Source organism: Meriones unguiculatus, chromosome 17 (genome assembly GCF_030254825.1).
Source record: "Meriones unguiculatus strain TT.TT164.6M chromosome 17, Bangor_MerUng_6.1, whole genome shotgun sequence".
NCBI lineage: Eukaryota > Metazoa > Chordata > Mammalia > Rodentia > Muridae > Meriones > Meriones unguiculatus.
In genome coordinates, this window is record NC_083364.1 from 41626579 (window position 1) to 41646127 (window position 19549).

Sequence of the window (19549 nt, forward strand, 5' to 3'; positions counted from 1 at the left end):
CTAGGACCTATGGAAGAGCAGCCAGTGCTCTTAACCACTGAGCTATTTCTCCAACTCCTTAGTTAAAATTTAAAAGAGGAAAAAGCAGTAGACATTTGTTAAGTCCAGCTTCTGTCCCACATGAACTTTTGCCTTTAGTTGTGTTCTACTTAAACTGTTTTCTAGATGGGAGAAGCAGGCTGACCAGTGTGGGGTCATACACCTTTTCTCTAAAAGGTATATGCCGAGAGTATATTTTAGTCAAAATACCTGCTGTGCAGTGCATTGTTTTTGAATTCTATAATGGAATGAAGATTTTTTTTTTTTTTAAGGCATCTATATCCCTTTTTTCCTGTCCTGCCCAGTTCCTTATGAGAGGACATGGATTTTTGTGGTTATTGTGGGGCTTTGACCTACTGGGAACCCACATCAGGGCAAGATGCCTGGAAATACCTTGTTAGAGGAAAGAAATGAAAAAATGAAAAGGTCTTGAAAAGGAGACGAAAGCATTTGCTGTACTCATGGGATTGTCTTAAGATGAGGAGGGGACTCATGTCACAGCTCCATAGCATTTGCTTTCTCCACAGATATTTAATTGAGCCCGTGGAGTCTCTGGGGTATCGCAAATGAATTCTTTTGGCCGGATGCTTTTGTCCCCTCAAGCTATTACAGTTTTCTTGTTTATGTTGGATAGCTGAAAAATCAAGCCAAATTCATATAAGAAAGATGAACTAATATGTTTTGCATGACCAAATAGGTAAATCACTACTTCTCAAAAATGGCCCTAGTGCTGCTGTACATATATTATCTGGCCTGTCTGTAACAGTCATTGGGGCCCTTCTCTCAACTTCTGAAATTTAAAAGAGGAAAAAGCAGTGATCCTTTTACCAATCTGGCCTTAGATAAACATACTTTGGAATGTCTTAGATGAAATACATCTATGGTACCATGTTAGAAAAGTCTTATTTGGCATAATCATGTTTTGCATTTTAGCGACATTGCAATAAAATTTATTCCATTGTTCATGAGCAAAAGGAGAAAGATTTTAGATATCAATAGTGAGAAATAGTTTTGGCATTGACTATGCAGGTATGCTTATGACTGTGAACTTGTTGTAGGAGAGTGAATTGAGCGGCTTTACTTTGCCTTGCAGTTCCTGTTCCACCGTCCACTGAGGCTGTTGAACCTGCTCATCCTCATTGAGGGCAGCGTTGTCATCTACCAACTGTACTCCCTGCTGCGGTCGGAGAGGTGGAACCACACACTTTCCATGGCGCTCATCCTCTTCTGCAACTACTATGTTTTATTTAAGCTCCTCCGGGACAGAATAGTCTTAGGCAGGGCGTACTCCTACCCCCTCAACAGTTATGAACTCAAGGCAGACTAAGCTGCCTCTCAGCAATGAGGGAGAACTCAGATAAAAATATTTTCATACGATCTATTTTTTTCTTGCGATTTTTATAAATATTTAAGATATTTTATATTTTGTATACTATTATGTTTTGAAAGTTGGGAAGGGCAAGGGATATTAAATGTATCCATAAACAAGGTGATGTTATCTTTCATGTGTTAGTATATTTGAATACTATACATGAGAGGTCGCCCCTTCAGTAAAAGAATGACTTGTTTGTCTGGTCTGGGATAACATTCACTGAGTAACATGTTTTGCATATCACTCGACATGGTGTCTTTGCTGTGTCTTTTCTTTCCAGTTTTCTTGTTTATCTTTAGTTCCTCCCCTGGCCATAATTATTGCTGTAGAAGAGAGAGGTGGCTGGAGGTACCTTCCAGCACCCCGCCCTAATTCAGCTTGTTAATAGTACTGGGATAGCTACAGCAAAGTGGGTTCAAATCTTGGGTCAGATGCTCTTTGTTGCCTGCTTGGAGGAGGACCTTCTAAACTGGTGTCTCTGCTTATCTGTTCTTGGGATACTTTTGAATAACCTCATCTGGTATTCTCGGCTGTGCTGTCTCTTTGCCTTTCTTTCATGACTTTTGCCTCTGAGATTTACCTTTTACTCGTAGCTATGTGTAATGATGCTTTTTAAAGATGGGAACTGTTTAGCGTGCCCACACTCACAAAGGAGAAGACGTAGAGCTGGATCCAAGGGACGAGTGTAAATACCATGTGGGGCAGTAGACTATGGGGAGATGAAAACATCCAACTGGTTGGAAGAATGGGCGAGCCCACAGCTGAAGAGCTGTAGATGCAGTCTACCTCCCAGTTCTTCACAGTGGCATTATGTTTGGAGGTGTGCGGGGAGGAAAACACAGAAAGTTGCTGCTTTGTCTCAGAATTTGACCTATATCCAAACTTTGTGTATTCAATTTCATACTCAAAGGCTGGAGCTTCGTATTGATGTGCCTGTTTCATATGCACAAAGCCTGAGTTTGTTCCCCAGCATTGCAAAAAATGAGTAAATAAATTTCATACTTCAGAACCTTCATATTTGTGAGCATTACCCCTTTAGGTCACCACTGCCCACACTCTTGGGAGTTGATATACTTTCAGCTTCCTGCTTTAGAGGACCAAAAATAAGTTGTCCTATTTTCTGTGCTGGCTTTAGACTTTGAAGCTTTGGGTGATACAAATATGACATATAAATCAAAAAGAGCAACCTTGTAGCCCAAAAACTTAATTCAAAAAAAAATTCGTGAGCAAGAGTTCTCAGAGTTCAGGAAAGGAAACACATTCCAGGCATATGAAGGCAGAGCTGCCCACCTTCGTGTCCCAGTGCACCATGGCTTTCTTAGTTTTAGTGGGTACTGCTTCGAATTATTTGACAGCCGGTCTCTACCCATTCAACAAATGTATATTGTCAGCAGGTGCTGTGTGGGCTCTGGGGCTTGGCAGTAAGAAATGCAAACGCTCATCCTAAAGGGATGTGGTGAGTTGTTCAAGCAGCAAGGTTGTATGTCATGTTTCTGGTAGAAGTGATGAGTACAGTAGAAAGTTAGGACAGGGAAACAAGTAGCAGAAATGGCACTCATTAAGGCATCTTTTAAATAGTAAAATAGGATTTTAACTTGGAAAGCTGTTAGAAATGTTTCATAACTACCAGCTGTTAGATAGCATCTTTGGGAGTGTAGGGTTTGTTTTTTTCCTTTTAGAAAAGGTCTTGCTGTCCCAGCACTCCTGTCAATCTCTGGATGATAAATTACAGGTGTGTATCATCATGGCTAGATGAGGAGATGATTTATTTATTGATTGACTGGTTGGTTGGTTGATTGGTAGGTTTTTTGAGACAGGTTTCTCTGTGTAGCCCTTATTATCCTGGAACTGCTAAGGTCAGGCTGGCCTCCAGCTCAGATCCATCTTCTGCCTCCTGAGTGCTGGTATTAAAGGCATGTACCACCATGCCTGGCTGGGATGATTTTATTTTCTTGAAGGCAGAATCTTGTGAACTAGCCCAGGTTGGCCTTGAGCTCATGCTGCTCCTGACTCAGCCTCCGTAGTAGTGGCATTCATCACAACATTCAGCTTAGGAAATGACTTCTTAAAAGAATTTTTAAAAATGATTTTTAATTATTTAAAAAATAATTTAAAAAGGAGGAGGCCAGAGGCATTGGCTCTCCTGGAGCTGGAGTCACAGTGGTTGTGAGTTGTGATGTGGGTACTTGAAACTGAACTCAGGTCTTCTGGAAGAGCAGGAAATTCTCTTAACTGCTGAGCCATCTCCTCTAGCCCTTTAAAATACTTTAAAAAATAATGTGTGTGTGTCTGTGTATGTACACAAGTGAATGTGTCTTTGGAAGTCAAAGAACAGCTTTTGGGAGTTAGTTAGTTCTCCCAACTTTATGGTGGCAAGTGCCTTCACCCGTTGAGCCATTCTTGCAAATCTAGGATCTGACTGTTCAGCAAAGGTGAGGCACTGCAAGATAAAGCCATGTGTTTTAGTGGACATGGAGCTACAGACAGGACAGGACAGAGCTGAGTCTCTGTCCTCCTTGTGGGACCAGGGATTGAACACAGGTTGACAGGCTTGGTAGCGCATGCCTCTTTTCCTAAGCCAGTCAGCCTGCCCAAGGACTTTGTTTTCTAGCAGCAAGGGCATTGTCTTAGGTGGGGATAAGTTTGTGCATTGGAAGAAGAGAAAAGCAAAGCAAAAGGTTGGTGTTTTAGCTTCATTGCTGTGTAAAGTGGCTCAGTGTAAGTGTAGCTGAGGAAAAGAGGGCCTCTGGAAGAAGAGCTGGTGCTCTTAACTGCGGAGTCATCTTCCAGGAAACCCCTATCATCTTTTTGTTTTTTTTTTTTAAAGCAAAACCGAGGATTGTGAAAGATTTTGTGAAATCCAACCTTGATGTAACAAGAGCAACAACAAAACGATGTCAAGCAGAATAGACTGGAGCTATGAGTCTGAGATCACGATACTTTAATGTGTGTTGATTCTGCTGACCCATGTCCTCTACCCAATAGTTCCAGCCCAAGAATTTTACTTTATATGATTTATTAGAGTACATTTTAAAGCATAACAATCTGTTTTAATTACACTTAAATGTCTCTGGGTAGGTTTAATATATATATTTTTTTTAATGAATAGAAAACATTTTGATTATATCTTTGGAAACATTTGTAGAGTTCAAAAACAACTTGCAATCATATGGCTGCCAATGGGGGCTTTTGAAAAAGTGCTTTACTCTGCAGAATCATAAGCCAGAAAGGACAATGGCATTACATCGATTCAGAGCGTTGGGGTTCAGCCAGTAATGCATGTGACTGGATTCATGGCTTCTTACATCAGCTACCTCCTCTCTGACCCACATTGACAACCAGTCCCTGCATTGCTCATGGACCTCAAGCTAAGTGGTCTGTGTGCCAATCATTTTACATTGCCTGGACTGGTGCTGGTCTCAGCCAATCACCCTTCTGCCAGCTCCCTCTCCTCTTGCCTAGAAAGGTGCATTTGCCCCCTCTTCCAACCCTGTTTAGCTAGGCAGGATGCTGGTAAAAGAGGGCATGTTCTTTGTGATTACACATTTTGACTTGACTTTTCCTCCCTGAAATGCCTGAATTCACACACCTGGGCAGCAGACCCAAAGATATGTCATCAGGTAGGACCAGTTTTGGTAGAAGATAGTTCCAGTCAATCTAAGCAGGAATTGGACCTTCTGGAAACTTCTTCCATTGCAGTCCTAGACAAGTAAGTCTTAAATTCTCCAGGGCTCCTTAAGGTAGGAACCTAAGGCCTGGTAGACTGCTGTGTGCTAAACACTACATTAACAGTTCAGGTTGGGCCTTTCTGTGACTTCATCAACAGCAGAAATTATCTTTTGGTGATCGAAGTCTCAAATCATTCTGAAGGTATGTGGAATCAGATCCTTCTTGGTTTATAAGTAGACATCTAACTGTTAACCTTAAAACCAATGAGGACCATGCAAACCATCAGAAAGACTTAGTTCATTTTCACTCTGATTGCTAAAAACAAAGTTCTCAACACCCAAGTATCTCACTGACATATTTTATTGGATTTGCAGTTTTGCTTGATTGGATTATTGAAAATTAGTAGGTCATTTGACTACTGTTAACAGTCCTATGGAAAGGTGCTAGTTGCTGCTTTCTGCCTCTGCTTGGTATCTAATGGTAGATCTAAACCGGTCCATGCTTTTCAGGAGTGCTAAGTTACCTAGTGCCCTGTTAGCAAGCATTTGAGAAGTACTTGGTGAGGGTGTTGACATCTACATTTTTAGTGTCTCCAGAATCCATAATTTTGACTTGGGCAATATTCTGAACTTTTAGGCTTAGATTAAACTAGTAGTGTATTTCATAATGAAGCCTTGGTCTTGGTTGGGTGTTTTCATATTCTAAGAGTAGAAAGTAAAAAGTAAATGTTCTTTTTCCAGCTTGTTTTGGCAAAGAAAAAAAAAAAACGTCCAGGGAGGACTGTTTTGTAAATAAATACAGATCATCTTAAGCAAAGATAATATGCCAAAAAAAAAAGTATAGGCATATGCCTTTCTTTTGAACCTTGGTCTTTGAGATGAGCTACCCCATTTTGAGGACTGGCAGTTGTTCTGAAGACTGACTTTGCTGTTCTTCGTGGCTTATCAGCAGGTCCTGACGACAGTGGTTCTTCTTCCTGATCCTGGATGAAAGTAAGCAGCCTGATTCCCGCTTGGCCATTTTCAGGAGTCTAATATGAGAGCCCCAAGTGGTGGCCAAATGGCAACCCCAGGGTGTCTTGATAAACAATTTCTTTGTCATAAAATGGGATTTCATCAGTGCCAGGCTCACCCAGGCCATGACATTTATGACAGTGTGTGTGACAGTTGATAGGGGCCTGCACTTGAGAAGCAGGAAACTGAGAAGATTCCAAGCCCTTCTGAAATGGACTTGCTGAGAAAACTTGAAGTATTTTCAAAAAGGTGTCAATGGGCCATGTGGATACCCACATGCTCATTTTCCTGCAGGTGATGTCATAAATGAATGGTGTCTAGGAGAACATGGCAGTCATTTTAGAAATCAGCCTAGCACTGAAGTCACTTGTCAGTGTGTAAATGATGGCTTCTCTGTCTACCCCCCAATAAAAGTACATCCTAGAAGAATTAGAAAACTTAGGACGAAGTAGTTTCAGTGTTTTGGTACTTGGCTTAGTTCTAACCCAAAGTGCGGCTCTTTTCCACTCACATTCTAAGTGGAACAAGTCTTTATCATACAAGTACACTGAGCCTGGCATGAAGCTTGTCTGCCACGTTTCTTGATACGGCAGAGATGCACTTTTCAAATCTCCAGACCATGGCCTTTCTCATCTCTTGACACCATATTTCTTCGCCTTTTGTGACTAGGGGGAAATGCTGTGTTCTAAGACTTCATGTGGCTTGACATCCCAGTGGCTGTTGGCCCAGTGCTTTCCTCGTCTAATGAGAAAGCAAAGACTGAAGGCCTATTCGCTGCTCTCCTTGCTCTCCCATGTGGGCTCACTGTTAGTTGACTAGCTAGTTATCCCTGCCCCAGGCACTGACTTGAAAGCAACAGGGCAAGATTTCAAATCCTGAAGGTTGCCCAGGGAAGGGGAGGAGGGAACATGAGATCTGGCACCAGCTTCCACATTCCACGGGAGATGACTTCAGCTTAGCTCCCTAGGCCTGTACTGGCTTTGTGGAGTCAGCCCAGAGGCACTGCTAGTCTTCAGAGAAACTTGTGCAATGACTGAGCTTCTGAACCGAGTTCACCCAGGCTGGGATCTGACAAGTTTCCTGATAAGCCTTTGAGGGGAAGCACCAGAGACCTCCCAGGCAGGGGTAAAGAACATCAGATTGGTTTATTACATCTGTTTGGGTCTAGACAGTCAAAGAGCAGTTTGAGTGCCTAGGTGGATAGTGGACAGGGGGAATGAAGACAAAGAGAGGTGCCCTTGAGTAATGGTGAGAGGAGGCAAAAGGAAGGGAGCCGCTGGCTAAAGGCAATGCATGTTTCGAGGACAATGAATGACAGTGACAGCCACTCAGCTGGGGCTCCTCCTTGCCGCCTCACCTGTCCTGCTGGGCCCAGAAAGGCTAGTATCAAGAGAGTGAAGCTGAGCTAGATTTTTCTCTCCCCTAATGCCTGAACAGTGTGAACACGTCAGGTCTGCAATGAAGTCATGACTTTCTGTGAGGCCTTTCCTCTACATGTGTAGCCCTTGGATTCCCGTACTATTAAGAAAGCAGACTTGTCACTCCTGCATTCCTACATGACTTCCTAGTCCCCAGCTCGGTACCCAGTCTCCTGGCTGCTGGGTTTGTGGATCAGGGTTCAGCACAGTGGCAGCTGGGGGCACAGTAAAGCTGGCACCAAGAAGTGTTTGTTGTTGGTGCCAGACTGAGGCTTTGCTCCTCGGTACAGATTCTGATTCTGCACGCTGATTCATAGATGACCTTGGGCAGGTCTGCAGTAACCCCAGGGAAAGGGCACGAGGAAGCTCCCCACCTGGAAATCTCAAGTGCATGTTAGTTTGCATTTTCAGATTTGAGGGTAATATACTTTCACAAAGCTTATTAGAAAACTTGTCTAAAAACATGCTTTAAAGAGCACTGAAAAAAAAAAGCATGAAGAAGCCTTCAATTGAAACAGGAAGCTTTTTCTGACTCAGGCAAAACATTTTTCTTTCAAGGGATACTATCACACTCAGCTCTTGACAGTAATAGATAAAGGTAATGGAGGAGTAACTTGACTCACAGATGAGCCCCAATTTTCACTGGAGGCAAGCATTCCATCCTCTTCCCTTGCCTAACCTTCCCCACTTGCTCATGTGGACTTACTTAAATATCACTTTTTTGGTCCTTGTCTTGACCACTCTTCTGGCAAATAGACTCATGCATGGTCAAAGACAAAGAAGAGACAGGGAGGGTATGGGGGAGAGGTGGTGGTCAGAGGCCAAATTAGGCCCAAATTCAGATAACTTGTGCCTGGCAAGTGGCCAGTTGACCCTGTAACTTGCAGATGAACCTGACATGCTTGCAGACACCAACAGGTCAGCTGGTCTCACTCTATTTGCCTTCCACTTCTTCCATCCAGAATCACGGATCTCCGCTGGGGCTGGTAAAAACAGCTTGTTGAAGTCTCAAGTCTTTGGCCATTCTTAGGAATGGTCATTTTATTCCTAAGCGTAACCCCTTCTGGTGTGACCCATGTGTTTTCTGCCAACTCCCCACAGAGAAGGCCAGGGGAAACTGTCTGAGTGGGGCTTCTGATGGGGGACAGTAGGACCTTGGAATCTATCACTGTGGGTGAGGAGGGTAGGTGGTCCATGATGGGGAATAAGATTAGGCTCTGAGGTCTTCCTGGCCTTGACCTGTGGAATGGTTTCGGACCCCCAGACGCTCGCTCCAGTTTTGAAGAAAGAAGGTTGTCTCCTGAAGGCTCTGTCTCTGATGTGCGCTTTCTGCATTGCACCATTGCATCCTGTGTGGAGGGCGGAGCGGATACACCTGGTTCTGGGGCGCAGAAGGACCCCTCACAGGTGCAGGATGTAGTGCTGTCCTTCCTACTGGATGCAAAGGCTCCTGACTCTTGCTTTGGTTGCTCTTCCTTCGGGCTTTCCAAGGAGGAGGGAGAATCATCTTTGGTGGGTTTCTGAGGGGTGTCAGGGGTTGAGCCCGGTTCTTCTTGGCTCCTCTCCAGAGACTGTACCCCTCCTTCCCCGGTGCTCTGAGAGGGCAGGGGCTGTGGGATCTGTGTGTACTGAATCTTGGGTGGGATGACAGGGACTGCCTTGGCCTGACACATTTTCACCATGAAAGAGGTTCTCACAGCTGACACGCTCACGGGAGCCGAGTTCCGGCGGCCTGTCAGGGCATGGGCAACAATGTCCAGGTCCTGGGTGTCCTGGGAACTCCAGGGGGCTGCCTTACAGTGAGAGGAGGTCATCCAGGTGACCTCGGTGTCTCCTCGTTCAGAGAGCTCTATTCCGGGTGAACTAAAGGAAGCCCCATTCTCAAGTCGGAACAGGTCGGTGATGGGAGTGGCAGAGTCCAAGTTGAGGGAAGAAGGCCTGTGTTTCCCTTTGGAGGGCCCACACTCAGAGCTCTTCAGTTGTAACTGTAGGTGATACTCCTCAGGTGACGTGCCGTCTTGAGCTGTAGGTGAACTCTCCTCGCTGCTGTCTGGCCTGGGAACATCACTGGGTTTCATCTGAGGGTTTCTGAGTCCCAGTTGTGGTCCCTGCTCCTTCTCCTCTGCCAGGCTGATGAAGTTGGTCTCTACTGGCTTGGGTGGTATACCAGATGGTCCCTTCTGGCTGGGAAGAGCTTCTAACCCTTTCAGACCCGAGAACTCTCGGAAGGCTTTTAGAGCTTTCTCCTCCCATCCAGCAATCTTGATCCTGGCTGCTGGGGACTGCAGAGGCTCATAGTTCCTCTCCGCTTCAAGATTAGCACAACTGCTGGAGAAGGGAACCTCGAGAGTCCAGTGGCTCTTATCAGTGGTTTTGCTATCTAGAGAATGGCTCTGGCGAAGGCTGGGCCTGTGGCGAAGTCTCCTCTCCAGTCGGTGTCCCTGGGAGCCATGCATCTGGGACTCCTGAACTTCTTTCAGGGTGGGAGAATGAAGGGGACTGGTCACCCACTGGGGCTCCTCCCAGGGCTCTACCATTTCCAGGCCATGGTGAGCAGCGTCTGTCACAGTATCATCTTCGTCACAGTCCGAAGGCTCTTGGGCTGAATGAGGAGCATCCCCCTCTTCTTGTGGGGTGACCTCAGCCTCCTTTGTTGGGCTTGGAAGAGCAGGACCTTCGCTCTCAGGAGCAACATGCTTCTCACTGGGGTCTGCATTGGCCTCCTCTCTCTGACAGAGGCTAGGGTTGGCAGGGCTATCCCTGGGGGTTGGCTGCTCTGTGTAGGGCTCTGTCCTGCAATCCCTGGAGGCATCTTCTCGGTCAGGAGTTTCCTTTGACAGCAAGACTTGAGGCTCCTCCTCCAGAGGAGTTGGAGGAGGAGGAGCGGGAGGGAGTGGGGGAGAGAGATTTCTTGGGCCTCCTCTCTCTATCCTAGCTGGAGAAGACATCTTCTCAAACAGAAGTATTTCCAGAGGCTCTAGACTGGCTGGGACTGGACTGAGCCCCTGCTCAGACCCTGATCTAGGGGGACTGCAGACTGGCTCCAGATTCTCTCTGTTGGTGAGGACAGCAGCCTCCTGTGTGCTCTGATTGTCTGAGTCCCTAGTCCATACCTCCAGAGGTGCAGAGCTACAAAGGGAGCTCCCGGGGGCCTCTGGGAAGGGAAATGGGGCTGGACTTGACTGGATAATCGGGCTTGTCTTCTGAGCAGGGAGTGGCAATGTTGAGAGCTCCTCCTCTGATTCGATGATTTTCAGTTCCTGTTGAATCTCGGGCCAGATCAGGGCCTGAGCTAGGTCATCTTCATCCTGGAAAGACAACAAGACGATTGTTACTTCTGAGCTCGGAACTCTGGTACCGGTGTCTGCCAAGACTCCAGTGATCGAGAAGGGAATGGAGTGGTGCCAGCACTCTAGCTAGTAAAGGAGGCAGCTTCAGTAATAACCATGGGTGTCTGCCTGCCTTGAAATACGTGTGGCCTCCTGTTTAACTTCTCCAGTGCCCCAGGAGACGATACTAGGCTCCTTGAATGGATTAAACAAGTCCCCGGTAACATGCAGTGGATCAGCATGGGGATCCGGTCCTTTCCACAGTGGAACAGGATCTGCTGCTGACTTCCCTTCTCAGCCAGCTCTGAGCACACACCGTTGTATATTCCAGGAAGTGTTCAGCCACTGGGCTATGTCCCCAGCCTTCCACTTACTAGGAATGCGTTCCTTGCCTTGCTTGCCTCTTGTAAGGAGAAGCGGCTGAGGGAGCGTCTCTGACTGCTGCAGCTGTGAGTCTTTTTGAGAAGTCTAAGGTACTCATCTTCACCTGGCTCCGGCTCTGGAGTACTGAGAGTTACATCTAGGGTCTCGTGCATGAAGGTGCGTGTTATACCCCCACCCCTCTTGTTTCTTTAACCTCTCCAGTGTTACTTGGCCAAAGGCAATCGGGTTTCACTTCACTGCATTCTTCTGTGAACAGTTGCGTTTTGACCACTGGATTTTTTTTTTCTTGTTTCCTTACTCTACTCAGCAGTTATAATCATTGCTATCGTACTACGAATCAGTGTGTTGCATGACCCCCAGATCCAGCTAAGCAGCTCACTGGGGATCACAGACTGAAGCGACAGTCATGGAGCCTGTGTGTGTCTGAGCTAGGTCCTCTGCATATCTTACGGTTGTGTAGCTTGATGCTCTCGTGGGACTCCCAGCAGTAGGAGTGGGAGTGTCCCTGACTCCTTTGCCTCTGCTTGTAACCCTTTTCCTCCTATTGGATTGCCTGATCCAGCCTTGATATGAGGGGATGTGCCTAGGCTTGTTGTAACTTGTAATGCCATGTTTAGTTGATTATCCCTGCAAGGCCTGCTTATTTATTTATTTATTTTAATTTTTAAGGGAAATGGAGGAGGAGTGGATCTGGGGGCGAGAGACTGGGTGGGTTGGAGGTAGAGGAATCTGCAGTCAGGATGTAATATACGAGAGAAAAATTAAAAAAAAAAAAGAAAGCAAAAAATAAATACTGTTCTGTTTCCTCACCGATCCATGCGTTCCCTTTGCTGGCAGCCCTAAACACAGGGACGGTGGTGACAGTCTTGGCCACTGCAGTGACCCTAGCGCTCAGGAGAGCAGAGTATTTACACAAAGTAGGGATTTGGTACATGTGTTCAGTGAAGGGATGAACTGATACCTTCACTTGTTAGCTTGAATTCGCCATAGTTCTTTCTTCTCCTTAGAATCAGCCCCCAAGGAATCTCTGCCAATCTAAACGTGCTTCATAGGCACTCTGGCTCAGCCCTCCCGAGGCCACTCCTTCACCGCAGCTTTGCCCTAACTCCTAGCACACGGTCCTCTTGGCATCTTCTGGAAGCAAATTAAAATGCTGTAGGAGTCCTTTGTCCCTTGGCACATGCCCACCTTGGTTCTGCATTACAAACACAGGACTCCTCCCTGGGTGTCCCCAGAAAACCTCCGCATACTTTCTATGTAAAGACAGCTCATAAAAACACCCATGGAAAATTCCACCCCTAAAGAGTGGACAAGGTTTGTCAGTTTTGGCGTCGGATTTGAACATCTCAAAAAACACAGACCAGGGCCTGGAAACCAATTAGATTTTATAGACAGCTGTGGGCACGCACAGGCTAGGATAGGTAGGGAAAGAGAACTGGGCTCATGAATGGTCATCATAGGTGGTACTGGGATAAAACCAGCAGGCTTTGCACTGCTTCTGGGGTAGAATGTCATTACACAAAGACACGTCAGTGGTATACGTCAGTGGTTTATGGGCCAGAAATATTTAGAGTTGTGTCTGCCTTGGGAATCTGAGCTGGATGGTTGCTTCCATTCCGGTGGGACCTCTCAGAGGCCTGCGGCAGGGAAACCCCAGAGTGAGAGGTGAATTTTGCTTTGGTTTTGTTTGTTTTGAGACAGGCTCTCATACATCCCAAATAGTCCTGAATGACCTTGAAATCACAGTCCTCCAATTTCCATTTCCAGAGTGATAGGATAATATCACTCTGTCATCCTTTGCCATCCTTCCTGGCTAGTAAGTGAGACTTCTAAAGAGTCATTGATTTTTTTTTTTAATGCATAAAAAAGGGGTTAGGAAGATGGCCAAGTGAGAAGAAGTGCTAGCCTTGGAAGCCCGCCAGCATGGGCCTGATCCCCAGAACCCACGTACACAGCTGGATGTGGTGGTGCACACCTGTAATCCCAGAACTCCTGTGGTAAAATAAGAGGTAGCAAGAGGGAATCTGCTTAGAGGCCAGGGGGCTGGTCAGCCTGCATTACACAGTTCAGCAGAAACAGTAAGAGAAAGAGGCCCTGCCTTAACGAATAAGGCAAGAGCGGACTCCCCAGAGTTGTCCCCCAACCTCCACAAATCCTGTGCGTGCTGTGGCATTTACATATGCGGTGGCATACATGTGGCTGTAACCACACAGACAAAATCAAGTTAAAAACAAATTCATTAAGTACATTTCTCTCGCAGAAAGTTAACCAAGGAAAGATCTACTCTAAATCATCCCGTTTGTGGCTGGAACAAGCTGAGTCCAACTTACCATCTCGTGGAGAAGCATTGCTCCAGCCCTGGCCCCGAGGCTCTCCTGTGGAGCGGTGGGCTTCAGCTGGTCAGCCCCCTGGTTCTCCTCCTCCACCTTCTCTGCATTTGGCCTCTTCTCTGGTTCCCTTGAAAGCTGAGAGCCCAGGGATGTATCCAAGGCTTTCTTCTCCACTAGGGCACCTGGGTCCAGGGGAGGGCCTTGGCTGCATTCTGCTGTCCCCAGAGCTTCAGGTTCTGGCCTGGTGTCCTCGGCAGCTGCCTTCTTAGTGACAGAAGCTGTGATGAAGATGTGAACGATCAGTACAAAGGGTTCATTTCAAGGAGGCGTTCGCAGCACCATCTAGCCACTGCCGTCTCCTGGCCCTGCTTCACAGGACAGGGGACCTCTCTCAACTGACCGCCCTCTCATTCTTTAGGCTTTTCTCCTGACAATGCCCCTGCCTGAGATCCAATCAATCCTTTACTCCAGTTCTCAGCTGGGGGCCATTTTGCTCCAAATTTTCCCCAGCCCCCTGGGCACATCGGCAATTTCTGGAGACATTTTTGGTTGTTGCAACACTGGAGGAGATGAGTCGAAACTGGTACTTAGGGCACAGCTCTTGAAACTGTAGGATGTGTAGGTTGTAAAAATTTTGGCAAGAGTGAGAGGTCTCTGAACATATACTAGTCAGAATGAATTTGCAATCAAGTGGATATCGAATCTCAGGTGTTTCTGGCAGTGCTCAACCTGTGTTGCATTGCACGGCTCCACAGCAATTTTGGTTTTGAATCCTGTGTTGCTGTCCTGCCAAGCGACACTAACAAATACTGCCTGACATACCTTGGTTCAGATCTGAGACTGATTTGTTAGGAATTGCAGGGGTTTCGTTTGTTTGTTTGTTTGTTTCCTCCACTTGCTTGTTAGGAGTTTTAGGGAAAATTACTTCTTCCCCTACAAGCAAATGGAGATGATGGAGATGATGATGATGATGATCTCAGAAGGTTGTTATGAGAAGTGAGACTGTCCATGTAGGACACTTAGGGTATGCCCAACAACATAGGAGGTAATGAAAAGCATTGGTGTTAATTGAGATAGGAGTACTCTGTTGGTCTTTCTGCTCGGGTTCCCCCTATTCCATCTTAGGTGGGTTAAGTGGGACTGTTGATCCAAAGAGTCCTTTCTCAGTGGCTCCTGCCTCTAATTTAAGCATTTGGGAGGTGAGACAGTGGGATCCTTTGCTGGAGACCAGCCTGGCTACAGGGAGAGAAGCTTGGCTCAACAATAACAAAAACAGTCCTGCCGACTGTGGCCACAGGTCACAGACTGTGTGAGCCTGGGTGTGTGAGCCAAGCAGATCCAATCAGACTCACTCTGTGGTTGATATGATCAAACCTAAGAAAGCACTTCCTCATGGCTTTGCTAGCCCTGTTCTTTGCAGGGGTAGAAATGAGGAGGGATGGATGAATGGAATATTCATCGAGAAACGCAGATCCTCAATTTCAGCGCTCCAGCTTGGCATCCTGTAACCTTTTCTTCTTGACTTCTTACGGTGTGTGGTGGTTTGAATAGGTAGGCCCCCATAGACCCATGTGTTTGAAAGCTTGGCCCATAGGGAGTGAGTGGCACTATTAGGAGGTGTGGCCTCACTGGAGTAGGTGTGGCTTTGAGGTCTCAAATACTCAAGCTAGGTCTACTGTGGCACGCAGTCTCCTTCTGCTGCTTGCCTATCCAGATGTATAACTCAGCTCCTTCTTCAGTACGATGTCTGCCCATACACTGCCATGCTTCCCACCCTGATGATAATGGACTAAACCTTTGAAACTGTAAGCCAGCCCTAATTAAATGCTTTCCTTCATAAGAGTCGCCTTGGTCATGCTGTCTCTTCACAGCAATAGAAGCCCCGACTAAGACACTGTGTGTACTAATAAAATAGTAACAGTTACTGAGTACTTACTCCGTATTGGACGCTGCTCTGAGATCTTTGCACGTGCTAACCAAATGCTGACACAACTTTACAAAGAAGCATTTTATAAATTAAGAAAACGGGGCGCAGGTTATGAACTCGGTGAAAATCCACGGCAGAGCATTGGCTTCCAACGACCATTCTGGCCCTAGAGCCCTCCGTCCCAACCACCACACCACTTTTGCCCTGCAAATCCCATTTAAGCCAGTTCAAACCTGGTGTTACCTCTTGTAACGGAGGGAGACCCTCCCGCCCCTATTTTACCTGGAAAAGGCTCAGCGCCCAGAGGCTTCTCTTCTTCTGGCCAGCCCCCGCTGTCTGATCCTTGGAAAGAAAACTCTTCTAGGCTGGAGAGGGACTGCAGCTCCTTCGGGGGTGTTCTGCACGGGGTGCTGTTGGTACTGATGACGGCGGACACGCGGAGCGGCACAGACACGGCGAAGGGCTCGGAGATGTTGAGCGCCTTTCGCTGGTGGCGCGGTGAGGGCTCCATCTGGAACAGGCTGCTGGTGAAGACGGATTTGCTGGGACTGTCGCTGGAGGTGTAGAACATCCCCAGGAGCTTCGGGGCCGACTGCTCGCTCTCAGGGTCTCCGACGGGGCGGAACACCTTCAGCTGCTCAGGCAGGGGTCGGATCTGACCGCCCACCTCGCAGCCCCCCTCGGCCCCGGCCGGCATCCCCTCCTGACCCCATTCACCCTCCTTGCTGAGGTCACAGGAGCTGCCGGCGCTGCTCGCGTGCATTTTTGTGGCTGGAATGAAAAACCCACCAGTGGTGACTGTTCGATTGAAGTTTCCTTTGCTTTCTTTGCCTGCTGAAGGAGAACAAGCAGTGGTTAGGATCTTATGCATGCACGGACTGCAGCGGGGGGTGGGGGAGGGTGAAGTGGGGGATGGAGGCTGGGGGGATGGGGCGCTGTCCCTCAGCCTTTATCGGGACCTGATGGCTGTTTAACAAAAAATGGAAGAGATACTAGAGGTCCTGCAAATGTGAATTCCAGTTGTTTGAAAATGCTATCAACTCATATGTAACCTACTCCAACAGGGACTATTCAGTGGATACCCAGTTACCTGGGAGTTTTTTGTCAACTTGGAGCAAACCTAGACACGTTTGGGGAAGGAACCTCTATTTGGAAAGGCCTCCATCAGATTGCCTACAGACAAGCCCGTGGGACAGGTTCTTAATTTAGTGATGGATGTGGCCACCCCTGGGCGGGCGGTCTTGGGTTGCATTAAGAAAGCAGGCCGAGCAAGCTACCAGAAGCAAGCTAGGGAGCAGCACCCCTCCACCGTCTCTGTCTCCAGGCTCCTGTCCTGACTTTCTTGCCAAAGTTGTAAGATTAAATAAACGCTTTTCTCCCCAAGTTGCTTTCTGTTATGATGTCTTATCACAGCAATAAAAAAAATTCCTAAAACATCAGTCAGTGTTTACGGGCATAAGCAAGCTTAAATCAGTCTAAAATGATGACGGAAGCACTGTGACGCTCATGGCTGGGAAACTCACAAATTCAAGACACATAGTCATCCTGGCATGAGCCAGTGTTTGGCTCTTTCTGCCCTCTGTCTTAGTTTTTGGCTTGTTGACCTTTAACGTGGTCCAGTTTGTGTGTGAAAAGTCATTGTGTTCTCCTCTGTGGCTAAGAAAGGCTGGAAAAGCGAGAAGGGTTCTATATCTCACTTGGGGTGAGCCAGGGAGTGGTTTGGGGCTAGGTGATCGTGTATATTTATAACGGCAGGCAAGCAGCCAGGCACCAAGTATAGACTCTCACTGTGGTGGCTTGAAAGAGAATGCCGCTCATATATTTGCAAGTTTAGTCCCTAGTTGGACTGGTTTAGGAAGGATTAGGAGGCATGGCCTTGTTGTAAGAGGTAACGCAATCAAACCCTTAATTAAACGCTTTCCTTTATCAGCTGCCTTGGTCATAGTGTCTCTTCACAGCAAACAGAGCAATAACTAAGACACTTACCTTCAACAGGCACTGAACACAGTGAGTCCATGCTTTTAGCTGGTCGGATAGTAGCCTTCTCCACTAAAGATAACAGAAAAAAATATCCCCGGTGAGTACATATCAAGAAGAAGCATTCAGAACAATAGAACAATAGGCCAGGATGTAAGCATATGAGAACAATTTCGAGAAAACATTTTCAAGTAGTTATAAAATATTTTCTCCTTACAAAATTGCCCCCTTTCCACTCTACATGTTCCTACTTTCCTAGTGGGGACTGACCTTATGATGAGAGGGTGCAGATGGGGTTCATTACTATTTTACAAATAAAGGTAAGTTGTAATTCTGTCAAATGAGAAGTCCTGAATCCAGCTTAATTGTACAAAAAGTGCTCAAGAAGTTGGAACAATGGCTTAGTGGTTAACAGCTCAGCTCTTCCAGAAGACCTGAGTTTGATTCCCAGCACCCATATGGCCTCTTGTAACTGTCTGTAACTCCAGTTGTAAGGGATCTGATGCACTCTTCTGGCCTCCTATGACATAGACACACATTCAGACAAATATCCATTCACACAAAATAATAATAAAGGTAATTTTAAAAATTTACTCAAAAGTGAATTCATGGGGTAGACTCTAAGGGCAATGTGTCTTATCTGGCGGACTGGACAATGGGATTGTTGGCTACAACCATATCCAGGAGCGTCAGGAACCTGGGACATCATGTGAGAAGGCCTGGGTGCCACCATCAGCTTTTCCCCAGGGGCTATGCTCTGTGGAACTTGTAGACCGTTTTTCACCCACCAGCCGCAACCAGTGACCAGATCCCTACCAAACCAGAGTCTGTTTGAACAGACTACGCAGCTGGTGTACTTTATGCCTCATGGTAGGCTACCACAGATGGGGCTTGGGGAAAGTTTAAGTTTAAATGAGACAAGAACCCAGTTCAAGGCTAAAACACTCCTAGGTTGGAAACTTAGCTCTTCAGTACATCAGGGTTGGGAGGAGTCAGGCTATGGAGGCAGAGACCTCACCATCAGCTGAGTGACTTGCTGGGATGGGCTAGCTGCTGGGAGAGTCTGTCCCATTCTCCATTCCCCATTCCCTTGCCTCCAGTCCTCCACCATGTACTGAAGCAGCATGAGACTCCCCAGGAGTCAAGGAGATGCCAGCATGGCCACAGCCCTGACCTGTAAACTGTAAACTATTATTCTTCATAAGTTACCCAGCCACAGGGATTCTCTTACTGCGAAGGAAACAGGATTAGGGCACATAGTCCTTCCAGGTCACACTTGCTAGGGGGAAGAAGAGAACTTGGAAGCTAAAAAGGAGGTCAGGACCAACTCCCACTAAGGTAACTCTGGGTTTAGACAGATCCAGGTTTGAGTTTTGACTTTGCTATTTTGTGGCTGTGTAACCTCAGACATGCAGCCTTTTAAAGATATTTTCTCTCTCTCTCTCTCTCTCTCTCTCTCTCTCGGTTAGACCAGGCTGGTCTCTAACTCAAAAGATTTTTCTGCCTCTGTCTCCTGAGTGCTGGGATTAAAGGCATGAGCCACCATGCCTGGCAGATTACACCTTTTTTTTTTTTCATGAATAAAAGACAACAAACTTGTTAAGACTAAATGAGAAATGACTATAAAGTAATTATGTTGTTCTAAATTGGAATAAATTCTCAAGTAAAAATCACACATAGTAAGAAAAAAATCACACATAGTGATTTACAGACCAGCTAGGGCTACAACAGTGAGAATCTGTCTCACAAAACAAAAGACAACCTAACAAAACATACTGCCTTATGGGTGTTAGGATCAGTCAGTGCTCACTGCAGGGGAAGACTGGAGGTTGTTTCACAAGCAGCAGCCAGAGTTGGCGCTAACTCAAATTGGGAAATAACTCGTGCCTGTTTTTATTCTTCTTAAAATTCCCCCGCTTTCTCCCCTAATCCAAACCCTCCTCTTCTAAGAGGTTCTGACTTAGATGTTTGGACTCTGGGACTTGGGGATTCACTGTGACTTGGCCACACGGGAGGGCAGGCTGCTGCTTCACTCATGCTCTATAAAGGAACCCAGGGCCTCCAACCTCCTCACTCTCAACAGCATGCCAA

The 19549-nt window shown here is 46.6% G+C and overlaps 2 protein-coding genes across 3 annotated transcripts in view; one reads left to right on the top strand and one right to left on the bottom strand.

Annotated features, from left to right (window-relative positions):
* Positions 1-2426, top strand: part of Tmem39a (transmembrane protein 39A) — a 30016-nt gene extending 27590 nt beyond the window's left edge. The window contains exon 9 of the mRNA XM_021648594.2: positions 1133-2426. Within this exon, the coding sequence (XP_021504269.2) occupies positions 1133-1366 (234 nt within the window). The 3' untranslated portion in view covers positions 1367-2426. The remainder of the gene's footprint in view (positions 1-1132) is intronic.
* Positions 2427-4335: 1909 nt separating this feature from the next.
* The window catches only part of Arhgap31 (Rho GTPase activating protein 31), a 110091-nt gene continuing 94877 nt past the window's right edge, over positions 4336-19549 (bottom strand). Inside the window, exons 9-12 of one of the 2 annotated variants that reach the window (XM_060370393.1) lie at positions 17468-17530; positions 15764-16312; positions 13555-13832; positions 4336-10819 (exon numbers count right to left, since the gene is read on the bottom strand). In XM_060370393.1, coding sequence (XP_060226376.1) covers positions 8441-10819; positions 13555-13832; positions 15764-16312; positions 17468-17530 — 3269 coding nt within the window. In that variant the 3' untranslated portion in view covers positions 4336-8440. Of the gene's footprint in view, positions 10820-13554; positions 13833-15763; positions 16316-17467; positions 17531-19549 lie in introns of both variants that reach the window. The other variant, XM_060370392.1, reaches the window with a different exon arrangement.